Here is a 20,661-nt window from a genome sequence, read left to right as displayed (position 1 = left end):
TTTGTCCACGTGGCGCGGCTTGCAGGATCTTAGCTCCCTGACCAGAGACTGAACCTGGGCCACGGCAGTGAAAGCACCGAGTCCTAACCACTGGAACACCAGGGAATTCCCAGTGTTAACTAGAGTCACCAGCCATGTATTAGACCCCCAGAACGTCTTCACTGTATAGCGGGAGGTCTGTAGCTTTTGACCAGTGTCTCCCCATGTCCCCTCCCCCGAGGCCCTGGCAGTCGCCATTTCTGCGCTCTGCTTCTGTGAGTTGGATTACTTTGGATCCCACGTGCAAGTGAGGTCACATGGTACTTGTTGTTCTGTGTCTGGATTGTCTCACTTAGCATGATGTCCTCCAGGTTCATCCTTGGGGGGCAAGTGGCAGGATTTCCTTCTTTTTTATGCTGAATAATATTCCATGGAATAGAAATATATACACACCACATCTTCTTGATATCAGCTCCATACAATACAACTCTGTGATAAAGGGAATGTTCTGTAATCTGCAGTGTCCAATACAGAAACCGCTAGACACATTTGAAATGTGAGACTGAGGAGCTGATTTTTAACTTTTATTTAATTGTAATTAGCTTAAATTAAGAACTTACGTAGACATGAAGCTCAAAATCTTTTTTTCCTTTAATTTTTTAGAAAAAAATCTTTTGGGTCTGTGACTTTCTGAGACAGGTGCCTCAAAGTCCATGCAGTTCTTGAGGATTTATCCATTTATCTTGTGGTTTGTGTAGTTTCTGTTTTATATGTCTCTGAGTTGTGTTGTTAAGTGCAAAAGGAATCATGCTTGTTGAGTCTGTTAAGAGTTCCTGGCGGCACCAGCAGACACGAATTCTGTCCGGCTTTAGCAAAGTGGGGATTTACTGGACGGAAGGTAGCTCGGCAGCTTGAGGGCAGCTGAGAGGGTTGTGGGTGGCCCAGTCAGGCTGGGGGCTCCCACTGGCCTTCTCGCTGCGGCTGCTGGCAGGCGTCAGTGCTGGAAACGACCATTCCCCGCAGAGCCCTGGCAGCGAGAGGCTGACGGGTCTGACCCAGGGGCCGCCCATCGAGGAGCAGACGTCCGGGACGACCGTTTCCTCTTCCTGCCCGTCCTCCTGTTGAGGTGGAGGAGCCTTCTCTGGCTCCTTTACTGCCGGTGTCTTGGAACATGTGTTTCACCACTCCCACATCTGGGTTTCTGTTTCGTTTTGGTTTAGCTGGATGAAGGCTTGCAATGTCTTTATTCAAATTAATGCAGGATGGGGCTTGTAAAATTTTAGAGTAGACGGAGTTTTCTTCATTAATTTTGCTTCCTTTCACTCATTTCAGTGTTTATTGGGGAGACTTTTTTTTTTTTTTTTTTTTTTGCAGTACGTGGGCCTCTCACTGTTGTGGCCTCTCCCGCTGCGGAGCACAGGCTCCGGACGTGCAAGCTCACGGGCCCAGCCGCTCTGCAGCATGTGGGATCTTCCCGGACCGGGGCACGAACCCGTGTCCCCTGCATTGGCAGGCGGACTCTCAACCACTGCGCCACCAGGGAAGCCCGAGACGTATTTTTTTAAACGATGTATGGGTATTACCATCTTTCCTAGAAATCTCTAATTTACATGGAATGAAAATTACCGCATTAGTGCCAAAGAAGTAAAGAAGGTAATGAGTGAGCTTTCTTGACTGGGAAGGGGAGAGTGTACTGAGTCGTCCCAGACTTGGGTGTGGCCGGGGACTCAGGAAGAAGTCACACCGGGGATCCGGGCTCCCGCCAGGACCGCCTGACAGGGCACACACCGCGGTGGGCCGACCCGGTGCTCTCCTAAACTCCCACCCTAACGGAGCTCAGAGAGCGAGCTGTGTACCTACCCGTGTGTGTGAGCCTGGGCTCGTGACACGCTGTCCTCTCACAAGGAAGAAGAAACCGGTGGCCGAATTCAGTGTCAGCTCGTTTCAGTTCAGTTAACTCTCCAAAAACAGACACTTAATGCAACAGCATCTTACTCACTCGAGGAGTCAGGAAACTCTCCCTGAGGCCGGCCGCCTCCAGGGGTCAGCAGTTGAAAACGTTATTTTATACGAAGCAAATAAAGAATTCGCGTAAGCGTTTGAAGATGAGAATGCCAAAGGCATGCTGTGAGTGTGGCAGATGCCTCAGCTGTAGCCCCACGTGCCTTAGGGCTGCTCCCTGTTGTTGGATATCCTCCAGTGGACAAACTTGAGAAGCACCACCTTAGTCTAGATCTCATCGTACAATTCAGTGAGACAGTCAGAAAACTGAAAGCGTGGGATATTTTTTAGTCCCTTATAGAGTTTTTTTTTCTGACGTGTTCTGCGGTGAAATGCTGACTTGCGTTTTATTTATTACAGAAATATTATTGAGGACATTTCCCACTGCCCTATATGAGGCTACGGGGAGAAATTCTCCACGTTTAAAAGCTGTGCCCCTCTAGCAGTGGTTTGTTCCCCTCTGAGGACACTGCAAATCTGTAGCTGGGCGTGTGGTCTTTTCAGCTCTGGCCTCTAGAGGGACCAGAGATGAACTGGTGGTCCTCATACAGCCAGTGCATGAGAGCGCTGGCGACTTTACCCCATCTGGCTTGCTTTTTTTTTCCTCTTTAAAAAAAATTTTTATTTTATATTGGAGTATAGTTGATTTACAATGTTGTGTTAGTTTCAGGTGCACAGCAAACTGAATCAGTTATACACACACATACATCCACTCTTTTTTAGATTCTTTTCCCATATAGGTCATTGTAGAGTAGTGAGAAGAGTTCCCTGTGCTGTACAGTAGGTCCTTGTTGTTTATCTATTTTATATATAGTGGTGTGTATATGTCTTTATTTTCCCTTCATCCCATTTCCTGATTTTTTTTTTTTTTTTTTTTTTTGGCTGCGTTGGGTCTTCGTTGCTGCATACCGGCTTTCTCTAGTTGCGGCGAGCGGGGGCTCCTCTTCGTTGCACTTGCAGGCTTCTCATTGTCGTGGCTTTTCTTGTTGTGGAGCACGGGCTCTAGGCTCGCAGGTTTCAGTAGTTGTGGCACATGGGCTCAGTAGTTGTGGCTCGTGGGCTCTAGAGCACAGGCTCAGTAGTTGTGGCGCATGGGCTCAGTTGCTCCGCGGCATGTGGGATCTTCCGGGACCAGGGCTCGAACCTGTGTCCCTTGCGTTGGCAGGCGGATTCTTAACCACTGCGCCACCAGGGAAGCCCCCTGATTTATTTTAATTTCTATCTTATTGTGTCGTGTGCCTCTCTATAAGCTATGTCAAGTTCCATTGCATTTTGAATGAACAGGTATGTGAGTCAATCATAAATCATAAACCGGGTTACTGAGCACAGGCTGACCTGGCCTGTCCAGCTGGTGGGCTTGTCCTCAGGTGGGGGTGTTACCTACCCTCTCTAGTGAGGTGGAGCCAGCGGTCAGCAAAAAAGGTGATATAGCTGCCCCCGACTCAAGCAGGAAGGAGAGGGTGATGAGTGTAACCAAGGCGCGACCGCAGTGAGCATCTCTTAGAGGAGGGACCCGGTTTGGGCAAAACCAGAACCAAAGCCACACGACCGTCTGAGGACGTGCAATTGCCGCTGCGAACGAGGTTGGGATGGGGGGGAGTCCTTTGCAGCCCCCTGCGGTACATCAGCGTACTGTAAAATCACGTGGCACAGAAACAGTCTTCCGCTGTCTGGAAATTCAGTTAATTAATCAGAGATTTTATATTTTCCACCGATTGAAGGAATGGATGTACAAAATCACTTTTGATCAGGGGGTAATTGGCATCCCAAGTAATGACTATAAACAAACTTCTGAGTATTCTCGGCCTTTTTCTTTGCTTTGGCCGTGCCGTGCATTGCGCGGGATCTTAGCTCCCTGAACAGGGATCGAACCCTTGCCCCCTGCACTGGGAACGTGGGGTCTTAACTACTAGACCACCAGGGAATTCCCTGGGCTTATTTATAAGAAACACAGAATGTGTTTTACCCTTCGAGATACACAGGAGTTCAAATAGGCAATGGTGCTTTTGAGAAAATTAGTTTTTTATTTTCTTTTTCTTAAGAAAAATACTTTAAAAAATGAGATTAAGCAAGTGGAAGGTCTGTGAGGTGAAATGATTTGATAAAGACCACTGTATTGGGGCTTCCCTGGTGGTGCAGTGGTTAAGAATACGCCTGCCAATGCAGGCGACACAGGTTTGAGCCCTGGTCCGGGCAGATCCCACATGCCGTGGAGCAACTAAGCCCGTGCGCCACAACTACTGAGCCTGCGATCTAGAGCCCACGAGCCACAACTACTGAAGCCCATGCACCTAGAGCACGCGCTGTGCAACAAGAGAAGCCACTGCAGTGAGAAGCCTAAGCACCGCAACAAAGAGTAGCCCTCACTCACCACAACTAGAGAAAGCCCGCGTGCAGCAACGAAGACCCAACGCAGCCAAAAATAAATAAATAAATAAATTTATATATTAAAAAAAAAAGATCACTGTATTTCATGTAAACATCAACACAGTGGGATTCAGGTCTACTATTTTATTATTTCTTTTATGTTTTGCTCCTCTGTTTCCCCTTTCCTTCTTTTTGGATTACGTGAATATTTTAAATATCCCATTTTAATTTATCTTGAATTTTTTTTTTTTTTTTTTTTTTTTTTTTTTGGTGGTACGTGGGCCTCTCACTGTCGTGGCCTCTCCCGTTGCGGAGCACAGGCTCCGGACGCGCAGGCTCAGCGGCCATGGCTCACGAGCCCAGCCGCTCCGCGGCACGCGGGATCCTCCCGGACCGGGGCACGAACCCGCGCCCCCTGCACCGGCAGGCGGACTCTCAACCACCGCGCCACCAGGGAAGCCCTATCTTGAATTTTTAAGCATTCTTCTTTGTGTAGTTTGTTTTTTGGTAGTTGTTCTAAGGATTACAGTAACTTTTTTTAAAAAGAAATTTATTTATATTTGGCTGCATTGGGTCTCTGTTGCTGTGCACGGGCTTTCTCTAGTTGTGGCGAGCGGGGGCTACTCTTTGTTGTGGTGCATGGGCTTCTCACTGTAGTGGCTTCTCCTTGTTGCGGAGCACGGGCTCTAGGTACGCAGGCTTCAGTAGCTGTGGCACGCGGGCTCAGTTGGTGTGGCTTGCGGGCTCTAGAGCGCAGGCTCGGTAGTTGTGGCACACGGGCTTAGTTGCTCCGCAGCATGTGGGATCTTCCTGGACCAGGGCTGAAACCCGTGTCCCCTGCATTGGCAGGCGGATTCTTAATGACTGCTCCACCAGGGAAGCCCAGGAGTACAGTAACTTTTAACAGACTATTTGCTGATACTTCATCACTTCAAGTGGGTGCAGGAACCCCCCTCACTTCCATCTAGTCCTTTAGCCTACCTACCCCATTACGTTTAATTGTCACCACAAGGGAGAAGCCCTCTCTGTGTAACACTAACCCACACTGAGAACACTATCAGACAGTGTTAAAATTTTTCCTGTCGACTGCCATTCATGTGCTAAAGAACTGAAGAGGAGAAAAATGTCCATTATATTTACCCGGGTATTCACTATTTCTCTTTGTCTTCCTGGATTCCTGAGGTTCCGAGTTTCTCAGCGATACCAGTTGCCTTTCATTTGAAGAATTTTCTGTAACTTTCCTTTTTTAGAGCAGGTCTGCCTAATACGGTGTATTACACTGATTAATTTTTGTACGGTGAACCAGCTTTTCATTCCTGGCATAAAGCCTGCTTGGTTAGAATGCATAATTCTTTTTGTATGTTGCTACATTCAGCTTGCTAGTATTTTACTGAGCATTTTTGCAACCGTATTCATAAGGGACGTTGGCCCGTAGTTTTCTGGAATGTCTTTGTCCAGTTTTGCTATCAGGGAAATTCCGGCCTCATAGAAAGAGTTGGGAAATGTTCCCTCCTCTTCTATATTCTGTAAGTGTGTGAAGAGTTGGTGTTATGAGCTCTGATCTTTTGGAAACATAATGTTGGCTTCCTCACTCTGTGCTGGGGTTGGAGAACAGAGTTTTTGATTCTGACTTTCCTCTGCTGAGTCAAAGAACTCAACAGTTCTGTCAAGAACTGTGAAGAGTCTTAGACTTTACAACACGAAACTCCTGGTCATAGGGGAAGGACGGGGTCGCTCGTAGCAACAGCAGCAGGCAGTGTGTCCGCATTTTAAAAGTACAGTTATTTGAGCCGCAAATCCCACAGGGCAGCATGGAGAGTGTCAGGCGACACCTGTACAACCAGTGGGCTGCCTTGTAGGATGGGAACCGGAAGCTTTTATAATGGCCCTTGCGGTGGAGGGAGACACTGTCTCTCTTTTCTAAGGTTGTCTGCTGTACAAACACACTTGAAAGGGTCTTCCAGAACAAAGGCAGGCAGTGTCTCTGCTCCCAGATGCTCAGAGATGCATGAGACGCACAGAGGGTTACCTCCCAGCAGGCTCACCTGCTAATATTTTCCTTAATACTCCCCTCATTGTTCCTCTCTTACATGTACTCTATTTATGTATCTCAAATTTGCTTTTGTTTTATCATTTATACACGCGCACGATTTAAAGAGCCAAACAGCTCAACAAGGTTCAGGCCTTAAAGATGGTTGTGTCCTACCCACCTCCCCATTTTCTGCCTTTCAACCTGGCTGATTCTTCTGGCACTGAACACTGTCATCTATAAATAACATATTTTATACTATTGCAACTTCTTTTCTTAAAAAAAATTATTTTCTTTATTTTTATTATTATTATTTTTTTGGCTGTGTCGGGTCTTAGTTGTGGCACACGGGATCTTCACTGAGGCACGCGGAATCTTTAGTTTGCGGCACGCGGGCTTCTCTGTAGTTGAGGCGCTTGAGCTCGGTAGTTGTGGCATGCGGGCTTAGTTGCCCTGTGGCCCGTAGGATCTTAGTTCCCCGACCAGGGATCGAACCCGCGTCCACTGGACCATGAGGGAAGTCCCTACTGCAACTTCTTGATTTCTCAGATGAAGCCATGCACTCCTGACTTCCACTGTAGAAAATGTGGTTTCAGCTTTCTTCCACATCCCCACCGTGTGTGCCCCACTCACCCGAAGGGTTGAGGCTCCGTGTTTACCACTGACATGATTAGACGTGATTGTTATCAGTGCTATTCACACATGACCGGGTGACACACTCTCCTTTCCTGCACAACTGCTTGTTTCCTCTCAAGTCAATTGTTTTATTTTTGTTAGTTTTCATTGCTCTTCTCCAAGTGTCTAAATCTTGCAGAATATTAAGATTTGATCAGTTTTCTCTTCTGGAAGTCCCCTCCCCCAGAGCCTTTGACCAGCTGCCTTCTGAACTGGCTGTTCAGGCCACTGTACAAGCTGTCATCCCTGGATCTCCCCTCAGTATCCTTCCCTCCACTGTGTTTAATCCTGTCTCCTGGCCCCCTGTCCTCTAGTACTTGGCTTAGGTGTTCGTTGTTGGGAAGCAAAACCTAACAGAAGGGAGCACAGGAGATAAATTTTGGGAACATTGCATGTCTGAAAACGTGCTCCCACACTTAGAGGTTCAGCAAGTACGGAAGTGTAGGTAGAAGGTAACTTTCCTCTAGGGTTTTTGAAGGCATTAGCTTAAGTTTCTTCTAGCTTCCAGTGTCACGTTTCCTAAGTGTGGTGCTATTCTGATTCCTGACACTTTCTACGAGATGAGTCCTTTCTCTCTGGCAGCTTTCAGTATCCTCATTTGTCCCCAGCGTTCTGTGACATTGCAGGGATGTGCTTTACTCTGTGTCCGTTTTCTTCCACTCTGCTGGGGATGAGGTGTTTCCTTTCAACTGGTAACTTTAGTTCTGGGAAATTTTCCTAATTTATTTCATGGATGTCTTGTCCCTCCATTTTCTCTATTCTTTTTTTTTTTTTTTACTGAAACTCCTATTCAACCATTGGACCTCATGGACTTACTTTCTCTTTCTCTCATTTTCTATCTAATTGCTTTTTGCTCTGCTTCCTGAGAAGTTTCTTCCGCTCTACACTCCAAGTTTTCTATTGTATATACAATTTCTGCTGTCATATTTTTAACCTCCGAGGACGCGTCTCCTCCTGGCACAGCCCGTTTCCTCCAGTTGCTTTTCTTCTTTTATGTTTTGATTTCTGTCTTTTCTGTACATGCTTTCCTCAAAGGTCTGATGAGCCCCAGCTGTTTGCTCATCTTTAAGAGAGGGATACCATGGAAGCCTTTTCCGTGAGGTTCTCTGTGGGGTGATTTGGCTTTGCCTTATTTTGGGGCTGGTCAGATTCCCAAAGAAGAATCTTCCTGTCTCCTGCCTGGAGGTTATGGCTGCCCACGTGTGGGAGCCAGAAGACGAAGAAAGCTGCTGATCTCCAGGTTCAGTGTGTAGCTGTTCTCTTCCGCTCCCTGTTTTCAGTACCGATTGCCTCCCCCACCCCCATCCTTAGCTTCGGTCTTTGCTGGGGTGCAGGAGGGGCTTTATCTCAGTGTCGAGGGAAGGGCAGGAGATTGGGCTCTTCCTGTCTTTCCGCTGTCCTCGTGTTTTCAGCGTCACCTTCATTCCCTCTTCCAGACTTGTCCACCCCCAAGACTCCCTGGAGTTCTGTGGTTTGTGCTTCCTTTTCCTGTTGCCAGGTTAGCACTGAACTGTCTCATGTCTGGGCAGTTATTCATCCATCTGCTTTCCTGCTTCCAAAATTGTGTTGCCGTTGCCCTCTCTCCTCTTTTCTTTGTCTGACTGTGTTCATTCCATTTACCGTCATTTTCGTGGGACGTGGGAGAAAACAGAGGTGTTCAATCTACTATTTTAACCAATATGCAATTACTATGTTTATTACGTGTTTTGGTGTCTGTCTTTCCCATCAGCTGTTGAGCATCTCAAAATTGTAGCCCAAGTGCCTCTAAACAGTTTGTTTCAATACATTTTTATGGAATTAACTAAACAGATTAAAAGAGTACTTTCTTGACTGTGTTTTTTTGAGTAAATAAATGGGATGAGTAGGTTTGTGTCACACAAGGAGAGAAAATTCAGTGCCTGTTTTTAGGTCTGACTCTGAGATCTCTAGTTTGTAATGGGCACGCTATTATACAATTGTTCTGTTTTCCATAAAACCCCACTGACAACTCACTTAGCTAATCCGGGACAATTTTCCATCTTAAAACCAAATAATTAAAAGGGACTTTGAGAGCTCGCATAGTAAATCCCTTTCCCTCTGGCTGGAAGCATTATTAGTCCATTACAGTTCCAAGAAAAGACATCGGCTCAGAGGGTGAGTTCAGGCATTCTTGAAAAACCGGGGATATCAATTCTCTAACTCAGTATTATACAAAGGAAAATAGGACAAGGAAACAAGACAAAAGAGAGTATCTTCCAGATCCTTAGACACTAATTACCCCCCACTGCTCTGGAGGTCCTGAGGCCGCCCTCTGTATTCTCTGCCCTTCTCTTCTGGTCAAGAGAAAGCGTGCAGCCAGGGGATGGAGAGCAGGGCCCTGGCGGGGGATGGGGTGGGGGCGGCGAGTGGTCCAGCACCTGGGTGCTCTCCTGTCTCCTCCAAGGCCTCCTCACTCACGGGGTTGCAACAGGGGTCTTTAAAAGATCTCCTTGCCCTGCCAGGTTTCTTGCTACTGTGACAGGTTACTACCTTTACACAAGCATGTGATGTGTAATATAAAAGATATTAGAACCGTTAAAAAAAACGTTTTGGAAAGTTCTCTGAAGAACAAATAGAGAAAGAAAAATTGAAGCTTCTTATCATGGGGACTTTCAAGAATACAAAAACCAGTAAATAGGGAATTCCCTGTCAGTCCAGTGGTTAGGGTTCCACGCTTTCACTGCCAAGGGCCTGGGGTTCGATCCCTGGTCAGGGAACTAAGATCCCACAAGCCGAGTGGTGCGGAAAGAAAAAAAAAATCTGGTAAATAAAGCTCCTGTAGCCATTATCCAGCTTTCACAATGATCAACATTTTACCAACGTTGTAAAATCTATTCTTGCCCCCCATCCCCATTCACTGTTTAAAAAATATTTGCTGGAGTAGATTAACACAAGTTCCAGACAGCATGTCATTTTCATCCATAAAAACTTCTACACAGTCTCCCATCGTTCATAACGTTTTTCCTTTTTCTTCCTCTTTCATATAAAACTACAATGCCATTATTATTGTGACCTAAAATTAACCGTTCCTTAATATCATCTAATACTCCAGTCCACACTCAGATTTCCCAGATTACCTGAAAAATATCTTTCTCCACAAGATTTGTTTGAATCAGGAGCCAGATAAGGTCCACTCATTGTATTTGGTTCATATACCTCCTAAGTCTCTCTTAATTCCTAATGAAAACTTTATTCTTTAACTTACATATAATTACATGCTTTAAAAACGAAGGGAGGTGTATAGCAGGCTTGGTTTTGCTGCAGGGGCAGCTCTGTTTTAATTGGGCATGCTTCCAAAATTGTAAGTACTCCTGGGGCATGTTTTTCCTGGCTATGTCCTGGCCTAGTACTTCTATTAGGAAGGTTAGAATTAAACTGTTAATCATTTTTACTGTAGCTGCATTCTGCCTTACTTACTGATGCAACTAATCAAACTTTGGAGACAGTTACTTATTAAATTTGTGCATATTTAAAAATCTCCCTGGACTTCCCTGGTGGTCCAGTGGGTAAGACGCCGTGCTCCCAGGGCAGGGAGCCCCAGTTCAATCCCTGGTTGGGGAACTAGATTCTGCATGCCACCACCAACAGCCCGCATGCCTTGACTAAAAGATCTGGTGTGCCACAACTAAGACCCGGCACAGCCAACCAAAATAAATAAATAAATATTAAAAAAAATAAAGAATAAAAATCTCCCTGTTACTTTAAAAAACTATAAATCCATACTGTAGATTGCAATGATGGTGGCAATTAGATATGTGGAAGCTGAGTTTGATAATAAACACGTAGATTAGGTATTATCTTAGAAAGGCTTTCAAGCAATTTATTTCTCGTGTCAGTAGTGGGGAGAGAGTTTTCCAAGGGCAGGATTTCAGTAAAGATCAATAAATGCAGAGCTAACCCCCCGTGTTTCTGGTCATTCCCCTATTTCCATGCGTTCTTCATATTTTTATTTATTTTTTTAAAAATACTTATTTACTTATTTATTTTGGCTACCCCAGGTCTTAGATGTGGCAGGCGGACTCCTTAGTTGCAGCATGTGGGCTCCTTAGTTGCGGCATGCAAACTCTCAGTTGCAGCAAGCATGTGGAATCTAGTTCCCCGACCAGGGATCGAACCCGGGCCCCCTGCATTGGGAGCACAGAGTCTTATCACTGCCCCACCAGGGAAGTCCCTCTTCATATTTTTAAATCTCTCCTTTAGTTCTACAATCTGGCATTAGCCTTCCCTCCCCCATTTCTCCTCTTGTCATGTTCAACTCATGTTTATTGTGTGTCTGCTGTGTGCCAGACACATTACAGACCAGATCTCACTTAATTCTTATGACAGCCCGTGGAGGGAGTAGCCCCACTTTGTAGACGTGAAAACCCAAGGTCAGAGGTTGGTGAGTTGCCCAAGGTCACTGCTTTTGCCAGTGCCCCCTGCTCTTAGGATTGTTCGTTGGATCAGTTAAGGGAGGTGAAAATCGACATCAAAGGAGGTTACAAAACATTTAAAACTCGACCAGTACCTGCTCCGTGGAAGCCCCCGCAGACGTACAGCTTCCCGTCCACGGCTCCTGCATTGGTAGAATTGGTGCGAAGTGAGAGCAGGGGGCTGGGCATGGGTGGGCCCTCCCTCCAGAAGTCCCCATCCGGGTTGTAGATCTCCACCGTGTCAAGGCACTTCCGAACCTGACCCTTGTCTCGACCTATGCAGCCGATTCCACCTGCAGAGGGTGATACAGAAAGGAGGTGACCAGAGCTGAGATGTCCCCATGGGCAGTGCCCCCTTTCTGCCGGGTCTGTATCTCAGGCTCATGGACCTTGGTGTGCTTTTGTTGCCTGGTGCTTCTTCTGAGATAATTTGTAAGCAATGCTAATGTCTACTGTGGACTCCTTAGCCAAGGCTAATCTCGTTTTATCCATAGTATTCTATCTGTTTGTGCTCACCCATGAGGCTGATTCCACCACAGGCTTTATAACCTACAACATCCAACACTGGCTCACACAATGACCCTCCCTTTAGAGGAAGAATTTCCGGTTTGAATGTGAGGGTGGCCCGGTTCTGACATCTGCCTTCCTGTTCGTTATGATTCCACAGACCTGGCTAGAGAGGCAAACATCCTTTCCATTCCCATCATTGCCAGCCTGTCTCTCCTTCTCTTCTTGTTTATTTTATTTTATTTTTTATTTTTGGCTGCTCTGCACGGCATGCCGGTTCTTAGTTCCCCGACCAGGGGTCGAACCCGGGCCCCCTGCAGTGGAAGCGCAGAGTCCTAACCACTGGGCAACCAGGGAAGTCCTTCTCCCGCTTTTTTTTTTTTTTTTTTTTTTTTTTTGCGGCAAGTCAGCTGACAGCTTTATTGCATTGGGGAAGGGGACAGATTGCTCAGGAGCTCTTGGTGGGGCGGGTCCGCTGCCTCTTCGCCGTCACAGGCTTCTCTGGCTGCTCAGGATGGCGCTGGCTCTGCGGGTGGCAGCTATATGCAAATCCGGGCGGTACTTGTTCTTTCCGATCATGTGCCGGCTGCTGCTGAGGGTGGCCCGGGCGTTGTTGTTGATGGTGGTCCGCACGTAAGAAGTGGCTGGCTTTCGCTGGCCGGATCTCCGCTTCATGACCACCACGACCCCTTTGCCGTCCGCCGCCGGCTCCACGCCCACAGTCTTGCGGTGAATGAGCCTGTTGTAGCGAAAGGAGTTGCGGGCCTTCAGATTATTGGGTTCGGTGCTGTACGTCTGCTTATTCCTCTTGATCAAGAAGCTGGAGCAGTTCCGCACGACCATCCATTGCAGATGCGCGGACATGGCGGCAGCTCCTCTCGTGGCGGCGGCCGGATACGGCCGCCTTCTTTACTTAAGTGGCAGGAATTTTTCCCCATTAGAGCAGGGCCAATCTTTGGTAAATTTCAGGTTTGGGGGTCAGAGGGAAGCCCCAAACACAAATGCGTGATGCGTCTTCCATTTTTGAGTGACACAGTTCATTCGGTAGATATTCCCTGATTACCTGTTACTCGCAAGGCAGCATGCTCATGATGAGGAGCTGAGAAAGATGAGCGAGGTATGTTTCTTGCCGTTATTAAGAAATTAATGGGGTGGGGCCTTCCCTGGCGGTCCAGTGATTGGGGCTCCGCCTTCCCGTGCAGGGGGTGAGGGTTCGATCCTTGGTCGGGGAGCTAGGATCCCGTATGCCTCGTGGCCAAAACATCAAGGCATAAAACAGAATCAGTATTGTAACAAATTCAATAAAGACTTGAAAAATGGTCCACATCCAAAAAAACTTTAAAAAGAAAAGAAATTAATGTGGTGCTAAGGGCCATATACACAAATAAACAGATAGCGACATCATGACAAGTACCTTAAAAGAGATACACATTACACTCAGAAGTCCAGAGACTGTAGCAAGTAGCAGAAATATCATTTACATAGTTGTGACTTTAAGTACAACGCTCCATGGGAAAGTAATGGCATAAGAATTTCCAATCCGCTGTAATAAGAAGCACAAGTTTGTAGGTGACCTTTTTTTGTACCACAATGAAAGGTCTTAAATGTCAGGGCTATATTTCCTGATCTGAAGCGTGGCTCCTGGGATGGAGGTGAATCCCCTGGAAGGAGAGACAGTCCTCTCTTCGGTGACCTCATTCCATGCAGACCCAATCTTGCTGTCCTGGTCTACACGACCAATCAAAGTTGGGAGAGTGCTGGCCTCAGGCTACCCGTGGAGGGTCCTGGAAGGGTCAGTGCAGTGGGGTGTGGGTGAGGGCTTGGCTCTGTTGTTTATAGCAACCCCAAGACCAGAACCGAGACTGCTCTCATCACATGGCCTTTACTCAATGTGTCACTTAGAGATTAATCACATGACACCTCGTGGCATTTCCTCTTTTGTGTTATTTAATTCCCTTTCCCATCGTCATGCTGGTCGGATGGTCCTTCCGTGCATCATCACATGGTTTCCTATCTTCCTTCAGTACTGCACCCCAGGACCTAGCACAGTGCCTGACATGTGCGGGTCTGGAATGAATGAACCAGAAAGTTAACTTTTCCTCAGCTTCCTCTGGCCTAGTGGATATGTTACAGGCTCACTGAGGGCAAAGACCACTTTTCACCTGTCTTATATCTCACAGTGCCTGACACATGGTACTCAGTGAATCCGAGAAGATTGATGGGAACAGCTTATTTTCACCCTGGTTGGGACTCACGCAGACATAAGAGGACTTCAGAGGGAACCTTTTTGTTCTCTTTGCCTATGGAGCCTGGCCTGTTTCCTGTCTCAGTACGAACCCAGGGATCAAGGCTATAAACTCAGGAAGCTCTTAGCTGCTTTCCCTTTTCCGCCTGGATAAATAATTTAGCCCGTTACCGTGCCAAGTCTGAGCAGCAGCGTTTCCAAGGAGGGGACACGCCGGCCTCAGTTAACTGCACACTCTGTTGTTCACAGGCCCTCTTCCAGTGTGGCGCTGGGGCAGCTGGAGGCTTCTTAGTCCAACAAAAAGTGGAATTTCCTATCTGTGGGGCAGGATGGGCTTAAAGAAGAGGATTTATCTTTAGCAGTTGACCATGGCAACCACCCATCAGGTAAGAACAAGATGATTTGGCTACCTGCTCCGTAAGAGATACTATTCGGCTGGTTTATATTACGAGCACTTTAGAACACCAGTCAGTGGGGGCAAACAGATGAAATGCAAGTCGCTCAGAGCCAGTCTGGGCACACCCAGCAGCCAGCAACCTGGGCGTAATCAGAAGTTCACATAAAAGCCCGTTAAGAAAGCTTCCCCAACATAAAGCATATAAAGAATGGGTATTATTCTCTCGGTTGTTGAAATAATTAGAGTGCTTGTCATTTTCGTTTCCCTTTTACTAATTGTATTTAATTATAACTTCAGCCTTTACGCTACAAAACTAAACTTCTACATAGGTACCCTTTCTGTTTGGTTGTCAGACAGTTCACAGGCTCCACTCGGGTGACACGGGCTTGCAGGCTCTGCCTTTGTTTCTGACCGCCCGCCCCTGAATACACTCTCTGTCTCACTTGGATGTAATTCTACCACCAAGTACACTCTCAGCACCACTCTGTTACCAGCGACTTAATGAGCTTAAACTGAAAGTGAATGCTGATTAGATAAATAATCAAATAAAAGCATGGTCTTTATTAATAAGTCAGCACCAGCACGACAAGAGAACTCTTTTGATCCTGGGGTAGGATCAGCACATCTTTGGAATTTCAATGAGATACTTCATATCTTTAATTTACATGCCATCAATACCTCTGCGCCTGACTTTCCTTTATTCAAAAACAGGCAAATAGAAGTTATCTTTGCAAGTCATACCCCAGTGGACCTCCAGTGCAAAATATATACTTTAGGTTTTTTTGGTGGGGTCAGGGGGTGTGGATTATAGAAGAAGATGCCTCTCTCTCCTCTTTTATTTCTACCAAGATGAAGACCTGCTCTCTTTGTGTTTGGTGGTCATAGAGTCTTTCCCTCTGCAGGGCGTGGGAGGAACCATCTCCCCACACCAAGCCTGGCCGGGCACTGGCAGAGGGCGGGGGCATGGTCCTTCCCTGACATCCTCTAGGACTTGCTGTCCATGGGGCCTTGAACACAGCGGGGCTGGTTCCTGACGTCCTTCTGCCTGCAGTCCTGCCTTCAGGTGGCAGGCTGCACCCCAAAGGGGAGGGTGAGTCTGGATCAGTTCTCACCAGCTCCCAAAGTTGCTTGCACAGCTCAACAAGCTTTAATAATATATTCACTGTTGAAGGCTCCCGTGGGCCAGGGAAAAAGCATGTGGGCTTTCGGAAACAGAGCATGGTTCATATGCCTGTGTCACCACTTACAGCTGGACGACTTTGGTCAGTATAATTTCTCTAAGTCTCAGTTTTCTCATCTGTAAGTTTCGGATAATAATTCCAATTTCAAATTGCAAAGGTTAACTTATAGGTAACTATGTAAAGGTGGAGGAGGGTGAGGAGGATGGACATGCGCTGTAAACTATTCCCAAGTACTATGATGGGAATTTCCTTTTAGTTCTTCCCATGCACTCCGTGTGATGGTCATCCTTCCTCTCTCGTGTTCCAGGACATTGTGTAAGTGAAGCAGGGCTCACTGAAGCCTCTGGTCTTAGGTTTGCGTGATCTCAGTTTAATTGTCCTCTGCATCTATGATTGATGGCTGTAGGGGCGAAGCTCTCTTAAATGTTTACTTTGAGGTTGGATAGAGCAAGTCAGAGGCTGAAGGGCTGAGAGATAAGCTGAGCCTTCAGGTGGGGAGAAAGTTTCGCTGACACGATGGATCAGAGTAATGCACTGGTCAAACATTCGAGAGGGGTAGGAGCTGTCAGGTGGCAGCATAGGAGACAGTCACGCTAATATAATGCTCGCGACAATGTCCGTCTCACCCTGGTTGTCTGCTCTCTGGTTTTCTTCTTCACTCATTTCGGAGCTCCAGATTTGGAGCCTAAAGCGCTAGAAGACATGATCTAGCTTCTTGTCCCTTCTTAGGGCTCTCTTGGGTATTTTCAGAAAAAAAGCCCTTCAGGACAGGGTGGAAAGTAGGCTCATCTGCCTTTTACAAACTTCCGGGTCACGCCATAGGCCTGTCTAAGTGTGTTGGGCTCACAGGACACGGGTGGTGGTGCTCTCTCGTGTGCGCACACCCTTTTCACCCACTAACCCCTCCCTGCCCTTCGCCAGCCTTTTCTAGCTAAGAAAACGTCCATCTGCATTCTGTTCGCTCCTCAAAACAGACGACCAGGAAAATCAAATAAAAGAGCTGAAAGGGCAGACCAAGTTGCACTGGCTAGAGCCTGGATTTGCTTGGTTTTGGAGGGAAACTCAAGTGCTTGAAATGTCTTATCATTTCCAAGAGGAAATGTAGACAGTTGACCAGAAAGTTCTGGCACTGAGCCTTGGGTGCCAAATAAGCTGCAATTACAGAATCACTGTCCCATCTGTGGCTGATTCCGGATGGCCCCTGGGCTTCCGTCCGGCCCAGCCCTGGGCCTCGGATTTCAACGCGCCTCGCCCGTCAGTTCTTTCCAATCCTGGGCTCATCTTTCCCTTCTTTCTTGCCAATCCCACTTCCCCAGCCTGTCCTGCAGGTCCAAAAGCTGAGCCCACAGTGGGGGAGGGAGAGCCCGGGGTCGTGGTTGGGAGCCCGAGTGCAGATGCCACAAGTTCAGACTAATGTCACTGTCCCCACGCCTGCTCGTCACCCAGTTCTGCCGACAGGACCCCTCAGACATCTCAGGCCTGTCCCTCCCCCGTAGGTGTACAGAGCTTGGACGACCGGACACCGCACTGCGCCGTGCTCACCTTCCTTCCCCTCCCATCGCCCCCCGCCCCGCATCCCCAGCACCCTGTGCTCCAGGCTCTCCCAGCTGCCGGCAGTTCCCCAAGCAGTGAGGTTATTCATCTCCAGGCCTTCGCTTAGGCTGGTCTCTGCCTGGGCTGGCCTCTCCTCCCCAACGTGACAAACTCCTCTTTCAAGGCTCAGCTCAGTAGCCACCCCTAGGAAAGCCTTCGTGTCTCTGCAAGCGGCCATTCCCTCCTCGAGCCTCTGCTGCCCTCTGAACAGAGATCAAGATTCCTATAAATAGTGCTGCTCTTACTTATCTCTGTGCACGTTTCCCTATTTGATTAGGCTGTAAGTCACTGGAGGGCAGAAGAATGTCTAATTCACATCTGTATGCCCCACGCTTTTCAGCCGGGGCAGACAGTCAAGAAAAAATAACTGAGCGCGTGAATGGACCAGCTTCTCACCTGCATCCCAGGTACTTTTTTTTTCTTCTCATGCTCTTTTGTCAAAACAAAAAGTGATGACTAGCTTTCCAGAATGTGTCAAGTGCCGAGTCCAAACAGCTGAAAACTCACTTCCTGTCAGATAATAAATATTACCTTCTTAAGGATATAGGACTCTCAGTCCAGATATGGAGAGAAATTGTTGCTGTCTGTTGTTGGGCTCATTTTCCCCCCAGGTCTGCCTGCCTGAACCATCACTAACCTCCCTTAACTTGGGCTGGACATAACCTAACAGGACACAGGCCAAGTTTATACTAGTACTTCTCTCAAGTGACCCTGCAAAGAACCATTAATCAAATATATTCCACACCTTGGAAATGTAGACACACAAGATGTAAAGTATGAAGGCGAAGTATGCATCATTCTGTTCCCTGAGTTTCTCCTAAAGGAGGCTTGACAGTATGTGCTGAATAACTACTATAGAAAAAAGGTCTTGAGACTTCCCTGGCGGTCCAGTGCTTAGGACTCTGGTGCTTTCACTACTGGGGCCCAGGTTTGATCCCAGGTCGGGGAACTAAGATCCCACAAGCTGCATGGCACGGCCAAAAAAAAAGAGAAGATCTTAATAAGTCTTTGGTATGTTTATCTTTTGTGTAAATAAAATGATTTACAGAAAGTGACAATTTGTGCTCATTTCTATATTTACCCAAGAACAGGTAAAGGAAGGGAGTAATTAAAAAAACGATCACATGTATAAATGGATAAAGTAGTTGAAGATAATACATTTTACTCAAAATGACAGGATTTTAAAATAATTGATATCTTCTTCAAAACATCAAAGTTTTTCCATTTCAAGTCTTCATGTTGTTTTAAAACATATATTACGTTACTCCCCGCCGTAGTGAATTGACGATTTCAGATTTAACATTTTCTTAAGGATTCAGAAGTAACAATACGATCTGTTTTCACAATATGCTATGGACATAGATGGTTCTATACACTAGGCTACATGAAGACATACCTAAGATTTGCTTTGTTGAACAAAATTCTTTTTTTTTTTTTTTGCGGTACACGGGCCTCTCACTGTTGTGGCCTCTCCCGCCGCGGAGCACAGACTCCGGATGCGCAGGCTCAGCGGCCGTGGCTCACGGGCCCAGCCGCTCTGCGGCATGTGGGATCCTCCCGGACCGGGGCACAAACCCGTGTCCCCTGCATCGGCAGGCGGACTCCCAACCACTGCGCCACCAGGGAAGCCCTGTTGAACAAAATTCTTGCTATCGGTGTGGCTTTTAGCAATTTACCTCTTTTCATAAAAGCAAAGCATAAAACATGTAGTAGCACAGGGCTTTGGCTGTGTTCTCTTAAGCTTTTCTGCAAACATAAACAACAAGTCAGAGGCCTGGACAACATCCTCCTAAGACATTTCTCATCTATTCTCAGTAACATTATTATCTCTGTCCATCAGGGGTTTTCACACTGTAGAAGCTTCCGAACATTCTCTCATTTCAGCATCAAAAACACTTTAAACTTCTAGTTAGTTTTAAGCAATCTGTAAGCATACTTTGGCTATCCACTTTATATCCGTACTACGTGTTAGAGAATAACAAGTTTAAGGTGTTTTTTCTTCCATAAGACACAGTCTACTGAGAAATCAAAGACAAATATGAAACCATTATAATACAGCATTGTAATTATACATTGATCGAATAGAGTGCAATTTCTCACTAATTGTCACAATGAAATGTGGAACTGTCCACTCTTTGTGAATTTGTAGGATGTCAGTGATGAAAATGACTAAAGCTAAGTTGCGATTTGAGAGCCATAGGCAAACTTTGGCCTCTGAGAGTACTTAGTTCTGGGTTCCCCACTGAGGGTGCCAGATAATCAAGGTGAAGCTCCTTCATAGGATGAACTGCAGATACATTTCATGGACACTGACATCAAAAACATGGTGAGTCATTCGGTGCAGTTCAAATCCAAGTCTTTTCTCAGAATAAACAGACACTGGCATTCCCTGGAGAACTTCTTTGGCCGTTGAAAAAGTACATTTCTTTCCTTGTTCAACCTGAGCTTAAGAAGTATGTTTCTAAGCCCAGAACGCTCTTGGAATGAGTTCAGAACGTACCCAACAGCCTGCTCTGATGACCTGTGAGTGCAGGATGCTCTGACCAATGGCCTGACCTAGCTTCCTGGAACACACGTGCTGTCCAAGGGAAGACACCTTGCCTCATTCATCTCTGGGTCTCTCCTAAAAGCCAGCTCAGGGCCCGATTATGTTCCATACATAGGCTTAGTCAATATTTTGAGCGTATAAAACCTCCATTAACATGACGTCACCTCTTCCTTTCCTCACAGTGTTTCTCAACGTGCAGTCCTGTGGGCATTCCCACCAGAATCGCCTGACACTTCCCACAGCTCAGATCCCCAGGTCCCACTTCAGACCCACTAGCCCAGAATTGGCCAAGGGTGAGGGCCAGGAATCTGCCATTTTAATGAACAGCCTGGGTGATCTGAGGCAAACTTATATTTATTAAAAAACTGTTTGGAATTTTATGTATTTATTTTTTAATATTTATTTATTTATTTGGTTGCACAGAGTCATAGTTGCGGCCGGCGGGCTCCTTAGCTGTGGCATGCGAACTCTTAGGTGCAGCATGTGGGATCTAGTTCCCTGACCAGGGCTCCAACCTGGGCCCCCTGCATTGGGAGCGCAGAATCTTCACCACTGCGCCACCAGGGAAGTCTCCAGAAATTTATCAAAAGAAAGAAAAAGGAAAAACCTTAACCATGATGAAACTTGGTCCTTGTATCTCACAGCATAATTCACCTCTAGACTGATCTCTGACACGCATTTACTGCAGTAACTGGAACCCTCTGTGTAA

At 46.7% G+C, this 20,661-nt stretch overlaps 1 protein-coding gene and 1 pseudogene across 2 annotated transcripts in view; both read right to left on the bottom strand.

Annotated features, from left to right (window-relative positions):
* Positions 1 to 20,661, bottom strand: part of KBTBD12 (kelch repeat and BTB domain containing 12) — a gene marked incomplete at both ends in the record, with an annotated part of 44,792 nt that overhangs the window by 3,076 nt on the left and 21,055 nt on the right. Inside the window, one exon of the mRNA XM_082847761.1 lies at positions 11,577 to 11,774. Coding sequence (XP_082703887.1) covers positions 11,577 to 11,774 — 198 coding nt within the window. The remainder of the gene's footprint in view (positions 1 to 11,576; positions 11,775 to 20,661) is intronic.
* LOC309967022 (large ribosomal subunit protein eL28-like) lies at positions 12,092 to 12,882 on the bottom strand (annotated as a pseudogene). Its single transcript has one exon. The product of its transcript is annotated as a large ribosomal subunit protein eL28-like (transcript).

This window comes from Leucopleurus acutus, assembly GCF_964270905.1.
Source record: "Leucopleurus acutus genome assembly, chromosome: 10".
NCBI classification, from domain to species: domain Eukaryota; kingdom Metazoa; phylum Chordata; class Mammalia; order Artiodactyla; family Delphinidae; genus Leucopleurus; species Leucopleurus acutus.
This window is presented reverse-complemented; position numbering and strand designations above follow the sequence as displayed.